This window comes from Protopterus annectens, chromosome 12.part0 (assembly GCF_019279795.1).
Source record: "Protopterus annectens isolate FY-2018-M chromosome 12.part0, PAN1.0, whole genome shotgun sequence".
Lineage (NCBI taxonomy): Eukaryota > Metazoa > Chordata > Ceratodontiformes > Protopteridae > Protopterus > Protopterus annectens.
Genome location: NC_056746.1, coordinates 195,747,682 through 195,763,483, shown reverse-complemented (window position 1 = coordinate 195,763,483; position 15,802 = coordinate 195,747,682). Strand labels below are relative to the sequence as shown.

Genomic DNA, 15,802 nt, shown 5'->3' with positions numbered 1-15,802 from the left:
AATTTCTCTTTAAGAATCCCACAGCGGATCCAGGGACCATTTCCCAGGGACCTAAAGGTATTAAAGCCAAAAATCCTAATCCTTCGGACAGGGATTCAAGGGCATTGGACAGATGGGGCACGGAGGTATATACCTCTGCAACTCTTGCCATCAGGGCTTTAAATTGCCAGTTTCACATGTTGAAGTACCAGCAGCATATTGCGGAACTAATTAAACCGAAAATGTTGTTGCTTCCAGATTTTGCAGAAAGTAAAGATTTACAAGAGTTGCTGCATTCTGCAAGCCAAGTCAGTAAACATACTTTGCAGTGTGGTTTTGTTGCCTTAGAGCATCTTACAGGGCTGCTGTCACTGGGTCTGTACTGAGAAGGCATACCTGGCTGAAGGAACAAATTCTGCCAGACCATGTCAAAGCAAAATTACTAGATGCTCCATTAAACCAGGAATGTTTGTTTGGCACAAAAGCAGAAGAGGTTCCTAAAAAGATGGAGGAAAAAGATAAATCTATGCAAACTGTTAAAAGATTTCTTACAAGTACAGCCACCTAGATTCAGTAGGCATTGGCCTTTAAAAAACTGGTCCTTTCCAGTTTCTACCAGGTCTTCTTAGCCCAAACCCAGGGCCAACAGACCACCAAGGCTACAGCCTCAGGGTACGCAGAGATCTAAACAATGGAGTGCTCCCCCCTCAAAAACAGGGAGTGGTAAGTCACCCCCTTATGGAAAAAATTCACAATGACTTGTCTATCATCCTTCCCAGCCTTGCCCAAGAACTGGCACCCCTAGGAGGAAAACTCGCCCTGCATGCAAAAAACTGGATGTCCATTACCCAGGACCAGTGGGTTCTAAACATTGTGTCCCAGGGATACAGATTCTACTTCCACTCGCTGCCAACCCCAAGCAGGTTGCCAGACCTTCCTCCAAACCAGTGGGCAGAGGCTCAAAAGCAAGTACTTTATTTTCTCAGTATCAGGGCTATTCATCCTGTTCCAATAGAGCAAAGAGGACAGGGCTTCTACTCTAGACTGTTCCTGGTACCCAGAAAAGAGAGGGCTCTTGGTGCCCTGTCCTTGACATGTCCATTTTCAACACCTTCCTGGTGGTCCCAAAATTCAAAATGCTTACACTACAACAGCTGCTTCCTATGCTAGCCAAAGACTCCTGGCTAGTCACCCTGGACCTAAAAGAAGCCTATCTGCACATCCACATAAGGGAATCTTGCAGGAAATATCTACGTTTCAGGGCAGGCTCTATGCACGATCAGTTCTCTGCACTTCCCTTTGGCTTATGTACTGCCCCCAGGGTATTCACAAAGTGCATGGCTGTAGCCATTACATACTGCAGGCAGAGTAATATTCACATTTATCCATACTTGGATGATTGCCTGTTTTCAGGTGGACAATCAGGAATTGCTACTTCAGCACCTGGTATTTGTAAAGAGACTTCTAACTTCTCTGGGGTACACCATCAACAAAAAGAAATCACATCGGGTGCCCAGCCAAAAGATTGTATTCCTGGGAGCAAGCTTGAACACAACTTCCTAGATGGCATTCCTTACTCCAGAAAAGCAGGTTTATTTGACAAACTACTTCAAACTAATGGCCACCAGGACCCATCTGTCTGCAAGAAAAATACTGCAAGCCCTAGGGTTCATGGCCTCATGCATTCTTCTAATTCCATATGCAAGACTGCATATGAGGAAACTTCAGTGGTACTTAAAATGTCTCTGGTGCCAACATTCTCAGGACCAGGCAACAATTATTCCTATCATTCCTGGTCTAAGGGCAGAGTTCCTTTGGTGGGCAGAGGCTTGCAACCACAGCAAGGGACTCCCTTTCACTCAACCCCTCGCCACCCAAACCCTGTCAACAGACGCATCAGACTATGCGTGGGGGGCTCATATGACTGGCAAATGCATTCAAGGCAAATGGAGACCAGTACAAATTCACCTACATATCAATCAGAAAGAAATGCTAGCTGTGCAGAATGCTCTGACAGCCTTCAAAAACCTTATCCTTCCAGGACAACTCTTGATAAAGACAGACAACACCACAGTTATGTGGTACATAAACAAGCAGGGGAGGAACTCATTCCTACCTGCTCTGCAGGTTAGCCATGGCCCTGTGGAACACAGCCTTGAGCAACAAAGTGCACCTGCAAGCTCATTTCCTGCCAGGCAAACAAAATTCAGTGACAGACAACGTAAGCAGAAATTTACTGGACCCACATGAGTCGAAACTGGAACCCAACTCATTCAAACTTCTAACCCACAGGAGGGGGGCACCAGAGGTGGACCTCTTTGCCTCCCCCCAAAACCATCAATTGAGCAAATATTTCACCAAAAAATCCCCACAGCCAAGCATGGAAAGTGAATTCCCTATCCTTTACATGGGAAAACCTCTCAATTTATCACTTTCCCCCTCTGCCCCTTCTTTCAAAAGTACTACTCGAGATCAAACAGGACAAACCAAGGACCATCCTTATTACCCCGGACTGGCCCCGCCAGCACTGGTACCCACTCCTATGCGGTCTGGCAGCAGTGCCACCCTGGCACCTACATCAGACCCCCCTCCCTGCTGTCCCAGCAGGAGGAACAGATTTTGCATCCTCATCTTCAGACCCTGAACCTTGCAGCCTGGCTTATTCCCTGAATACTCCACCAGCAACCCTCAGCAAACAGGTGCTGGACTTCATCCTTGAGGTCAGATGGCCTAGTACTAGGAAATCCTATTCAGAAAAATGGAAAAGATACTGTTCTTGGAGCCATTTTCAAGGAAAGGACACAGCCGTGCCCACCTTATCTCAAATCCTAGATTACCTAGCAGAGCTGCTCCACAAAGGCTTATCCTTTTTTTCTATTAAGATTCATGCCTCAGACATCTCAGCTCATAATACTGAGCCACCACTCTTTTCTCACCCTCTGGTCAAACAGTTCCTAAGAGGAGCTAACAATTTAAGACCCCCAAGGAGAGAGCCCACCCCTGCCTGAGACCTTATCTTTGTACTGAAGAAGCTCACACTTCCCCCTTTTGAGCCTGCGGCGTCAGCACCGTTAATATTCCTCTCTTGGAAAACAGCCTTACGTCTAGCCATCTCTTCAGCAAGAAGAGTGCCTGAGTTACAGGTACTAATGGCTGTGGAACCCTTCATTATTTTCCATGCTGACAAGGTTTCCTTCAGGACTAACCCATTTTATATGCCAAAGGTGGTATCCAGTGTGGTTCTAAACTAATCTATCCATTTACCAACCTTTTTCCCTAATCCTCAGAATAAAGGGGAATGGATTCTGCACTCTTTGGACGTGCACAGACAACTCAGATTCTACTTTGATGAGACTAAGTCTTTCAGAAAATCTGACCAGCTGCTAGTCAGCTTTACTACAGGGGCAGAGAGCAAGGCCATTTCAAAGCAAACTATTTCCAAGTGAATAGCACACTGCATCCATTTCTGTTACAAGCACCATGGAAAATTTACCCCACAGGGGATCAGAACTCATTCCACTACGGCTATCTCAACCTCTACAGCATTTCTTAGGGGAGTCCCTGCCAGGGACATCCTGGAAGCTGCAACTTGGAGTTATGTACACACCTTCACCAAGCATTACCACTTATCTGTCTTTTCTAAATCCAGAGCTGGATTTGCCACAGCATTTTTACAAGGCCTGCTAGCCAGCCCTACTATTTCTTGACTGCTTCCACCCTTCCTCAGCTTTGGGAATCAACCCAAGTGTGATGACTGCAACAGTGAAACACGAAGAACATAGTACAATTGTGTACACGTACCATAAATGTAGATGTTAGAGTGTATTCACTGTTGCAGTCCTGGTTACCCTCCCTCCAGCCCCCTGACTCTTCTATGCTTTCTACCTATCCTCCATTTGGCCGTATCATATGGCTGTGGTATTTACTTTTTACTGGAGGTTTTCCACACCATGTAATTGCTTCCTATTTTGGGGGCTCCTGACATCTGGGGCAAGAAAAACTGATGTAATGGCATCGGCTGCATGTTTTATACCCCTGAAGACCTGACGTCATCAAGAGGTGACAGCATCCGACGCAGAAATCCCAAGACTCTGGTATTAGGGCCGACTGAGGGTACCTGCAGGCAGATAACCCAAGCAACAGTGAAAACACTCAAACATCTACATTTATGGTAAGTGTACACAACTGTACTTTTTGTTACTCTCATCATGGAAAAACTTCCTATCAGAGAGTTAAGGCTCATTTCACTAGAGCTGTGGTTACTTCTGGGGGCTTTTGGAAAGGTGGTGGTTCTAGAGCTATTCCAGAGGTTGAAACTTTGTTCTGTCTACACCCTTTTACTAAACATTACAAGATTGAGTCTCTTTCCAGGGCCAGAACTGCCTTTGCTAACGCTGTTCTTCTTGAGATCCTGGACTCTGGTCTTTCCACCACCCTTTCTGTTTAGGCGTCAGCAATCCTTATATATAACTAGGAGCTACTGCAACAGTAGTACAATGATTAACATACTAGATGTTGAAGTAGATCACTGCCCCAGTGCCAACACCCTCCCACCAGCCCCCTTTTTGCTTTTTTTTTTCTTTTTCTAGTACATGCACTTCCTTTTCATTCCTTTGACCAGGGTGGAGTTCCTTTTACTCCTTTTTCTGTCATGCTATGGATACCCTTGTATAGTGATCCTTAATTGCGAGCAGGAAAACTTGAGTTTCCATTTCCATACATCCCCTTGTGTACTAGCAGTCATGTGCTCCAGTGGGTGTATATATGTGAATAAGGTGCCCAAGAAGAGATTTTGTATAGTAGTTGCACATCTAATCCTTAGTACGATATGTCTCATATAGCTAGAAGCGATAACAGTGTTGATTTGTTTAATTTATTTCCTTCAGTGGAGCTCTGAAAGTTTGCATTGTAACTTCCAATGGAGGGAGCTTAGGCTTTTGAGAAGTCAAATGATGTCCTCCTATTTCAAGCAAATATTGATATCTCTGGAAGCATAGGGGTGACTAAAGTAGTGCAAGTATGCAACCTCTTCAACACACACTATTTCATAGGAATATATATGTGTGTGTGTGTGTGTATGTGTGTGTATATATATATATATATATATATATGTGTGTGTGTGTATATATATATATATATAGATATAGATATAGATATATATATATATATATAGATATAGATATAGATATATATATATATATATATATATAGATATATAGATATATATATATATATATATATATATATATATATATATTAGATTCTAGGTTTTAAAACTAGATTAAGTCTCAGAAAATACAGTATCTGTTAAGTTTGTAATATTTTGTAAACAGTTTCTCAGCAATCACTCCAGTTACAAACATACTATCAGCAGCATTTTGTTCATCCAGTTGAGAGCTTTATTTGACCAAGTAGTCCCATCTCTGCCATTTGGTTGGTGAGATATTTAAAGAAATGACATTTATGACAGTGTATCATATGAACAATAATTATGATCTTATTGCCTGCAGTAGATAGACTATTAGTGCAGTTGTATTGTCCATCATGCAATGTTTGTTGAAATCCATCAAGTAATTGTTATTGTTTAGTCTGCCTCTGCGTATCCCACAATGGGGTGCTTGTCTCTAAAAAGTTACATCACGCAGGTCTCTCTCTTCCTAAAGCTCCTGTCACTGCATTGACTTTGCATTTATACCCTGCTGTCTTTCGGTTAGTTTTAAGTAACATTCCATGCTGTTCAGTAACAATTTAAAACACAAACTGTGCAAATGCCACAGAACAGAGCTTCAAAGTGCTTTTTACTGCTGCTTCTTTTTAGCCTGGCTAAGCTGCAGTTTTTTTGTGAAGCATGAATCTCATCTCCCAACCTCCTTCACACCTAACGTCCCTAGCTGTCAGTGCTAAGGGTAATTTGAGCTCTTACCTACTGTGATTGACAGCTCAAAGCAGGATACTCATGTACTGTTTCCTTGTTCTAGCCTTTACATTCTGTATGGATAGAGGAGGGTCCATGAGCTGTGACATCACAGCATGGGTGGGTTTTTAGGACAGTCATGATGATGTCAGTTTAGGGAGGGAATTTGCCGGAAAACTACCTGTATTCAGTGGCTTTGATGACATCAAGGAGTTGGAGACATTTCAGAGCAGGGTAAAAGTTTTTTGAAAATGAAACCACAACAGTACAGTAAGGGGGAGAGAAAGTCAATTTGAAATAGTTTAAATGCTTTGTTGTTTATTCATAGCAGGGTCAATAAATAGGGAGAAAAAGGGCAGAGAACTTGAGCATTTAATAAGAGAATCCCATTGTTGTCCTTTAAACACTTGTACTATCTCTTCCTTAAACCTTCTCATTCATATGATTCACTAAGAAATATTTGTGGTAGCTTTAGCAACTGCAAGCCTGTCTTGCCGTAACCATACAAACTATCTCGCATAGCTTTAAATATGTTTTTATGTTTTTTAGATTTAGTCTCTGCAGACATCCTGGGTTTGCTTCCCACAGACTGCATTTGCCTACTTTGTGACTACACAGTTCACTTAACCAACATGTTTCTCCTCTGGTCACTGCTGTAAAAGGACAATTAATTTAGTGGGCATACCTGGTTAACAGTACTTTTTCCTTCTTTTTCTTTGTCGTTTCTGCAATGTTTTGTGTGGTATCCTTTAATGTACTTTGCCTTTTTTTCCTCCTTTTTCTTCACAGCCTGAACTCAGGAGTCACTGTATCCCATTCCCTCTCCATTATTCTCTCTCTTATTATGCCAGCCATGTCTGCATTGTCCTTGTACCTTTTTTTTTAAACTTTGATTTCTGCAATTGCATATTTCTGTCCACTTATTAGTTCCAACCGTGTATAATTGAATCCAATAGTCTGCTGGCTTGGAGCTTGGAAAATGCATTCTGTAGAAGTCTCCACGTAGCAGTAAGTGACAATGGTAGGGGTGGATGGGTGATTATGCTACACTGCTCTTAGTGATCCAAATTTGTTCATGTCCCTGTATTTTCTGAATCCAAAAGCAGTTGTGAAAGGATTCTTCATACTCCAGTTAGTGGTGACATGTTGCAGACTTGATGTTTATTTTCATTTGTCAATTTTTTGAGTTAGTGGGCTACTCCAACCTGGGTTACAAGTGAAAGGACAAATACAGTATATAAGTAATGCAATTTGCTAAAACCAGTCAGCTGCCGTTTTTCTTTAGATATGGAAGGAAAGTGGAGTACCTGGAGAAAAAAAACAGTCATAGGAGGAAAATACAGGTTCCAGATACAGTGATAGGAAGTTTGTTTGTGTCTTTAGGCTTTTCCCAGTTAGGGGTCGCCACAGCGGAACTCCGGTTCGCTAATGATTGGCAGTTGATTTTTACATACTGGCTTGCCAGGCCTGACGCACAACCTTCAACGAAGGTACGCCCATTCACGCATGTCTCCGCGCAAAAGACGCTCTAGCTGAGAATCGAACTGGACAGCATCTTACTGTGAGGCGACAATGCTGCCGCAGCACCACCACCTCGGGATACAGTGATAGGAAGTCAAGATTGAAAATTTGAAACTTGGGACTCTGGGTCTGAAAGGCAGAAATCCCTCCCCCCAGCTAAACTTCCAGTCTTCAGCATCAGGATGTTACACAAAGGCCGTCTAGTGCTTCTTTTGAAAAGTTTATTGAAAAGTTGCTAATGAGGGCTACCAGCTTCTGTATTATATGCAACCTTTCACTTTTTCAGCTTAAAGATCCCATTAATTGCTTTAATGTGCAGCTGTTTATTCTGTCAGGGTAATACATACTTGTTTGTGTGCAGATGTTGTCTTATTTATACATGCTTACAAAGGAACCCAGAGCTACTGCTTGCAAGTAAGATCCCTCATTTTTTGAATGCCTCATGTTAACCACAATAAATAGGCAGTTGTTACATTGTGAAGAGTACTATATTAAATTTTATTTTGATGTGCAGTGAACTTTTTATTCTTAAAATTGAGTAATGTTATATTTCTTGAGTGAGTTTAAAATTGTATTATGCATGCATTTCTTTATAGTATTTCTTTTAGCTTTTTTCTTTGTATGCTTTATTTATGTTAAGTAATATGTTTATAGGTATTTAACGTGCTTTACTTATAGTTAACCAAATTGTTTTGCGAAAAGAGTTAGTATGTTCTGATATTTTTCACTTTTTTCTTTCTTTCTTTAGATCTGAAGCACAGTGGCTTAGGATCCCATTATGAAAAGAATCACTGGGCTTCTGTGTCATCCAGTGGGAACTTGAACGCCAACTGGGAAAAAGTAATTGTAGACGGGTCTGATAAGGAGGCTTGGCCTTCTATTACTGGCAGTGACCCAGAGTTAGCTTCAGAATGTATGGATGCTGACTCTGCCTCAAACTCTGGGTCCGAGAATAACCTCAGTATAATGGCATCAGGGAGCACAAGTGGTGACAGTGATGGTGGCAAAAACAACAGTGGTCGCAGTTCTCAAAAACAGTGTGCAGTTGGCAATGGCAGCAATAACATGGGTAATGGAAGTATCAGTGGGTCATGGGGTGGATCCTATGTACCTGTGTTAAGCACATCATGTCAAGGTTCTGTGGAAGGTCCTGACAACAGGAAGTTAGAAAACTGTCACAGCAAAAGCAATGCTTGGGGTAGCTTAAATTCCTCAACAAATGGAGGGGTAATGCCAAGCACTTTGAACTTGAATGCCATCCATGGACATACCTGGCCTGTGTTGGAGAATAATGGACATAATTGTAATGGACCTGTGGGAAGTGGCAATTCTAGCAGTAATGGCCAGTCCCTTGGTCAGATACCTAACAATCAGAGCAGTAACTCTAAAGTGGGTATTGTTGCCTGTAGTTCCTGGGGAGGCTTTCAGGAAAACACTGATTCTGAAGTAAATGGTACACAGAAGGTTACAGTCAATGGACAACCTCACAACCTTAACACTGAAATAAATGGACCAAATAACACTACTAACTTTATCACCTCTAGTTTACCAAACTCTACTGGCTTAATGCAGGTAAATGAACTGCCTAATATTACAGGACATGGTGCCTGGAGAGTAAGCACAGCGAATCCTCAACTTAATGGCACTTCCGTTTCTCAGCTAAGCAATGGTGAGGAAAAGAATGGTGGCTCTCATGGTACGACATGGGTTGCATCTGGCACTAATTACTCTGCAGAAAAACAGTCAGGCCCTGACCCTCAAGCTAGTGGCGACACTGTGAATGCAACTTTAATGCAACCTGGTGTGCATGCAGCTGGAGCTTCCAGTTTCAAAAACAGTGGTGGTAGAAGTGTGAGCTCATGGGAATTGGGTGCAGGTTCCTCTCATAACTTACACTGTGGGATGGCCAATGGTGTAGCATCTGGAGGGATTCGGAGAGGTTGGGGTAATCCAGCACAAAACAGTGGCACTAATGTATCCAATGGGGAATGGAGTAAACTGCCGAACAATCAGCATTCCAATGATAATGTTAATGGGAATGGTAACAAGAAGGGAACAAATGGACTGAAATACTCTGAAAATGATGCTCCTGGCAGTCAGAGTCTTTTGCCTGGCACAAGTGAACAGAACTCTATGTGGTCAAAAACTCCAGGTACTGGGGACAGTGAAGGTAGCACAGAAAGCACTGGAAGTGGTCATGAAAAAATGACTGTGTTGAGACATGGTCATGCTGAAAAGAGGAAGGCTGACCAGTTGTCTCTTCAAAGCATTCTTAGTAGAACTGACTTAGATCCACGTGTTCTTTCCAATTCTGGTTGGGGACAAACTCCAATTAAACAAAACACTGCCTGGGACATTGAAGCTTCACCAAGGAGTGAGAGAAAGACTGACAATGGAACAGAGGGCTGGGGATGCTCTGTTTCACAGACGTCAAGCTCAGGGGGGTGGGGGGATAGGGGTAGCCCTAGTAGCAATGATACCTCATCAGTGTCAGGGTGGGGAGATCCAAAGCGTGCTACAGGGTGGGGAGACACCAAAGGCACAAATAGCCAAGCTAGTTGGGATGCTGATTCTGCTGCTACTGCTGCTTCAGGAATGGTCAAAAGCAATCAGTCATGGGGAAATAACCGGGAGGATAAATCTGCTTGGAATGATGCACAAAAGGTCAAACAGGGGTGGACAGATGGACAGAAATCAAGCCAGGGGTGGGTAGGGCCTGGACAAGAAAGCTGGGGAGATGTAGCAAGGATTAGTTATTGGGGTGAGTCCCAGAAAGCTAACCCTGGGTGGAATAGTGACAGTGATAGGTCAGTATCTGGTTGGAGTGAACCTAGTAGGTCTAACTCCACTGCATGGGGAAATAGTAGCAATCCACATCCTTGTAATACCACAGGGTGGGGCGAATCTTCAAAGTCTAATCAGTCTGAAGGATGGGGAGACTCTTGTAAGCCTGGACAGTCTCAGACCTGGGGTGAAATATCCAAGCCAAGCAACTCCCCAGACTGGAATAAGCATCAAGATGTTAATGGATCTTGGGGAGTCCCATCGGCTACAAATAAACCATCGGGCTCTGCTTGGCAGGGTGTACCAATTCCAGTCCCGTCAAAAGAGGACGAACCTACTGGCTGGGAGGAACCATCACCAGAATCAATCCGTCGTAAAATGGAAATAGATGATGGCACCTCTGCTTGGGGTGATCCTAGCAAATACAATTATAAAACTGTGAATATGTGGAATAAGAATGTTTCCAGTAGTAATGGTGGATCTGACCAGCAAACACAGTTGCATCCACAACCAGCAGCTCCATCAAGTGCCATATTGAGTAAAGATAGCAGTGGCTCAGGTAAGCTTCAGTTGTCTGTGGTGGAAATTACAAAATTCGTGCATTGCTTAATAACTGCTTTATCTTTCCATTTTCAGGTGAAACCTAGTAGTTTAAAGGATTTTTCCCCCTATGTGTACTGAGTTTGTTGTCATTGTAACATGTCCAGAAATTTAGTAATGAGCACTCTATTTTAAATCTTTAGGAAAATTGGTTAGGTTGGGAGGCTGCATTAAAGCAACTGACAGCATGAAGCTGTAACTGACTTTAAAATCCAAGAAAAAAAAAAAAAAAGAATTTAAAGTCTGTAACCTGGAACATTATTGCAGGTTGTAAAGTCTGTTTGCAGCTTTGCTGCAGGAATCCATAATGTAAATTGGAAATAGTGGGAGGTGGAAATTATTTCCCCCATATGGTCTTTTTAGCAGTCTAATGCTCACAAGGGCTGACATTTTTAGTCTAGGGCTATGACTATTAGTGAGGGGCCCCATCTAATAGAGAATACACTGGGATACCTTCTCAATTCTTTCTAGTACACCGAAGTGAATGGCCAGATAGCTATGTTTCACTAGTTTGAGCTTTGTCGATATTAAATATGTATTTTATGTTTTACTTTAAAGACCCCTTCCACCTGGGGAAGGTTACTGTTTTTCGACTGATTCTCTCCACAAGCCATATTTTGAATTTTTCTTCAAAGGTCTCACAATTCAATTACACATTCTTAGTGTGTCATGCTCCATCAACAGAAGTTTTCCTAATTGAAACCAGCAGATCCTGTGCGGTTCATCCAATCATACTGATTGGTACAGAGATGCTGGTTTGATCCTGTCTGGCCCTGTTAATGCTGCATGCCTCAAGATCCTTTCAAGAATTTTACCCTCCATAATTCTCATTTACAGTGAATCTCCTTAAGAAGTTCTTCATATTGATTACTTATGCAGTAGCATAAGCTGTATGGGGCTGTATGCTGCATAGAATACAATAGCCAGCTTCTGAAGCTTCATGGCACCTTCCACGCACCCAAATCATTAAACAGCTCGAGCCGAGCTTATTAAAACACAGGTTTTGGCACCAAGTCTTTTTGATCTTTCCTGCCACGAAGTAGTGGGCTTCTGTCTAGGCTTACGAGGATTCACGGTCAGCTAATGCTGTTCCATTTGCTGGGCAGATAGTTCCTTTCAGGGGGGAACCCTTCCATGTTACTTTTTTGTTTGTTTAAGCTAGTTTCCTGTGAAAACGACAATTTTAAAGCTAAAGAGAAGTATTTTTGACTGTCGCGTAACTTTTATGTACTTTTAAATGGGGGCACACTTTTATTTTTCTTTTGTGTTCTTAAAATTTGTTAAACTTTTTCTGTGAAGAAATTGTTGTACTACTTTGGGCTGGGGAAAGTGCTTAACGTACTTTTTATCTTTATTGTGTGTGTGAAAATGTCACTTTATTTATTTATTTTTTTTGCAACTTTACTGATGTTCTTCGTCTTTCACTGTTGCAGTCATCACACTTGGGTTATTTGCCTGCAGGTGTAGCCCTCACTCGGCCCAAATACCAGAATCTTAGTATTTCTGCATCGGATACTGTCGGTTCTTCTATGACGTCAGGTCGTCAAGGGTATAAAACAGGCAGCCGACGCCATTACATCAGTCTTTCTTGCCGAGGAGGAGCCCGAAGCAGAAGCAGTTCGCAAGTGTCAGTCGGCCGCAACCTGAAATTTTCTTTTTCGAGTTGATAATCCTGAAGTCTTCTAAAGCTAAGTACCCCATTGGGAATCATTTTTTCTTGCTCTAACCGATGTCAGAAAAATTTAACAGTTGTCTTGCCTGTGGAAATCAAAAATCTCAGAGAATTTCATTCTTACTGCGTCACCTGTTTAGGCCCAGACCACGACGTCCCTCTTTCGGTTTTGCGCCTTAACGCCCAAACCATTTGTCGTCTATTTTTGTCGCTAAATTCTTTTGCTCTCGTTCTCCGTATTCAGAAATGGCTTTGATATGCCATCCGACTACCGATCTTCCGAAAAAAACGTAAAGATAGAGAGAGAGACCACATAGGTCCAAAACTGCCGATGACGCTTCCGTTAAGCTAGTCACCAATCTGTCTGTACTCAGTGAGTCGCCTTTGCAGCCCCAGATGCCCGCTTTTGTGGATTTGCAGGCCTCTGCTGAGACGCATTTGGAGTCCGGTATGCCGCGAGATGCTTCTACGACTTTGGAACTTGCGGATGTCTCTACCTTGAAAGGGTCCGGAGCCGCTGTGCAGGCACCAACTTCTGAAGGTATATTCCATCCTACTGATATTCAAATCAAACCGATGACTTCTTTTTCAGCCAAAACTACCAAGTTTCTTAGGCCCAGAGTATACACTACGCCTAGAAAACTGACTACCAAAGCACATGCTCAAGCTGCCATGCCACAAAGACAAATGCTTAGAATGGCTAAAGACCTTGTTATGCTAATTAGGGGAGGCCAGCCTTCCCCTGCTAAGAGACAACAAATTGAGTTTCCTTCTGACTCTACAGACCAGGAGTCCGATGAGTCTGACCCTTCTGATTATCAGGACATGCCCTTATCAGCCTATGAATTCAGATGCATAGGAATTCATTCCCTTTGCCTCTCCTTCAGAGGATTTTTCTTTTGGTGAAACCTTGCAATACTGTAAGAGAGCATTTCCACTGGAAATGCCCAAGACAACCCTCAGTCCAAAAAGAGACTCTCAGAATTTTTAGAGTTGCCTCAGCAGAGCTTTCTAGCTATATGCCCTGTCCTAGATGATGTAGATGATGGTTTTATGGAATCCAGTCTTACTCCAGATACAGTACCCCCAGCCCCTAGGAAACCTGACAGGTACTAAAGTACCTGATTCCCACAAGGTTTCTTTTCAAGAATCCTACTGCTGATCCAGAGTTCATTTCCCAGGGACCTAAAGGTATTAAGGCTACTATAGCCAAAAATCCTACCCCTTTGGACAGGGATTCCAGAGCTTTAGACAGATGGGCTAAGAAGGTATACCTTTGCAACTCTTGCTATCAGGGCATTGAATTGCCAGATGTCCTTCAAGGATGCATCTGCAGTCCTTACAAATGGGTTGTCCTGTCGTCAGGCAGCCCTTCGGTCAGCCGGATTCCAAAGTCTGGGTCTGGCCTCGGCTGGTGTCGCACTTCACCCGACGTCATAGCTGCAGTTCTTCGGGTATAAAGGCATCAGCCGACGCCATTTTCCTCAGTCTTTCTTGCCGCGTGGCGCCCGAAGCAGAAGCTGTTCGCAAGTGCCGGTCGGTCAGATCCAGAGATTACTACTACCGAATACTACTTCGAAGACTTCTAAAAAGCGAAGTACCCCATTGGGGACTCTTTCTTGCCTCAGCCGATGTCAGAAAAAGTAAATAACTGTTTAACTTGTGGGAAACAAATACCTCATAAAGATTTCCACTCTTACTGCTTACCTTGTTTAGGCCCAGACCACGACGTAGCAGCTTGTCTAGCCTGTGCTTCTTTTAACCGACGGACGCTTAGACTTCGGTCGGAATTTGCTGAGCAGTTTTTCGGCTCTGATTTTGCTTATATTATGCCGTCGGATCCTCCGACTTTACAAATATCCAAAAAACGCAAGGAAAAGGACCGACACTCACGGTCCGCGGTTTCGGACGAAACCGCGGTTAAGCCAACCTCGAGTGTCTCGGTTTCGGCTGAAACCGAGCAAGCGGTTCCTCCTTCAGCCGAAAGCATGCCTTCTACCGAGGCCTCTTCTAACCTGGTGGAATCAGCTTCTGAAATCCAACCTGCAGTTGCGGTTTCTCAGGAATTATCTGACACTATTCCCTTGGATATTTCAACTCCTGCACGTGGTGCTGCTAGGCCTCCTGCAGCCATGTCCATTAAGGCCTTTGCCAGGGCTAAAGCAGCTAAAGCTACAAAAACTGTGCCTGTTAAGACCCCCTCTCACAGGCCCAGCTCCAGTTCCCAAATGCTTTCTCTGGCAGAAGATCTCATTTCTTTAATCCGGGGATCCCAACCTCATCCAGACAGGGCCTCTCATCCACCTCCAGAGAAGAGGCCTAGAGCAGAGCCCCCTGAGCCAGTGTCCACAGATGATTCCTCTGATGATTCAGATAATACAGACCCTCCAGAGGCTCCTTATTCCCCTTACGAAGACTCTGATGCTGAAGAGTCCATCCCTTCTGCCTCTCCACCTGAGGAATTTTCCTTTGGGGAAACCTTGCATGCTATGAGGGAACAATTTCAGTGGCAGGGCCAAGATTTTTCAGACTCCAGGAAAAGGCTTAGAACCTTTTTGCATTTACCACAACATAGGCCTTCAGCTATACCTCCAGTTCTTTCTGTTGTAGATGATGCATTTAATGATGCTTGTACTGCTCCTGATTCATTACCTCCGGCCCCTGCTAAGCCCGATAGGTTCTACAGGGTCCCGGACACACATCACCATTTATACAAGGCTCCCTTTGCAGATCCAGAGACTATCTCCCAGGGACCTAAGGCTGTAGCAACTACCTCTGCTAAGAATCCCCTCCCCTCTGAAAGGGAATCCAGGTCCTTAGAGAGATGGGGTAAAAAAGTTTACACTTCTGCTACTCTGTCAGCTAGGGCCCTGAACTGTCAATTTCATATGATCCAATATCAGGAATTTATGCTAGAACAGTTAACTAAAAAACTGTCCTCTGATGAACCTTTAGATAAGAAGTATGTTCAGGAAATGGTACATAACATTCAACAAGTTAGTAACCATTCTCTAAAATGCGGCTATGATGCACTGGAGGCTTCCTTTAGATCAGCCATGACTGGCACAGTTATCAGAAGGCATGCATGGTTGAAAGAGCAGGCCTTACCGGACCATGTCAAATCAAAATTATTAGATGCTCCCATGGACAAGGTCATTTTATTTGGTTCTCCTGCACAACAGGTACTCAAGAAGATGGAAGAGAAGGCAAAATCTGTACAAACAGTGAAAGATTTCTTGCAGGTCCAACCTCCAAGGTTTAGCAGGAATTGGCCCTCCAAAAATTGGTCCTTTCCAGACTCCTCTAAAGCACAGAGAGGCAGGAATAGGCGT

At 43.4% G+C, this 15,802-nt stretch overlaps 1 protein-coding gene across 8 annotated transcripts in view; it reads left to right on the top strand.

The window, feature by feature from the left end:
* Positions 1–15,802, top strand: part of TNRC6A (trinucleotide repeat containing adaptor 6A) — a 3,393,689-nt gene that overhangs the window by 1,889,718 nt on the left and 1,488,169 nt on the right. For all 8 annotated transcript variants that reach the window (XM_044089241.1, XM_044089240.1, XM_044089239.1 and 5 more), the window contains one exon: positions 8,163–10,757. In XM_044089241.1, the coding sequence (XP_043945176.1) occupies positions 8,163–10,757 (2,595 nt within the window). The remainder of the gene's footprint in view (positions 1–8,162; positions 10,758–15,802) is intronic.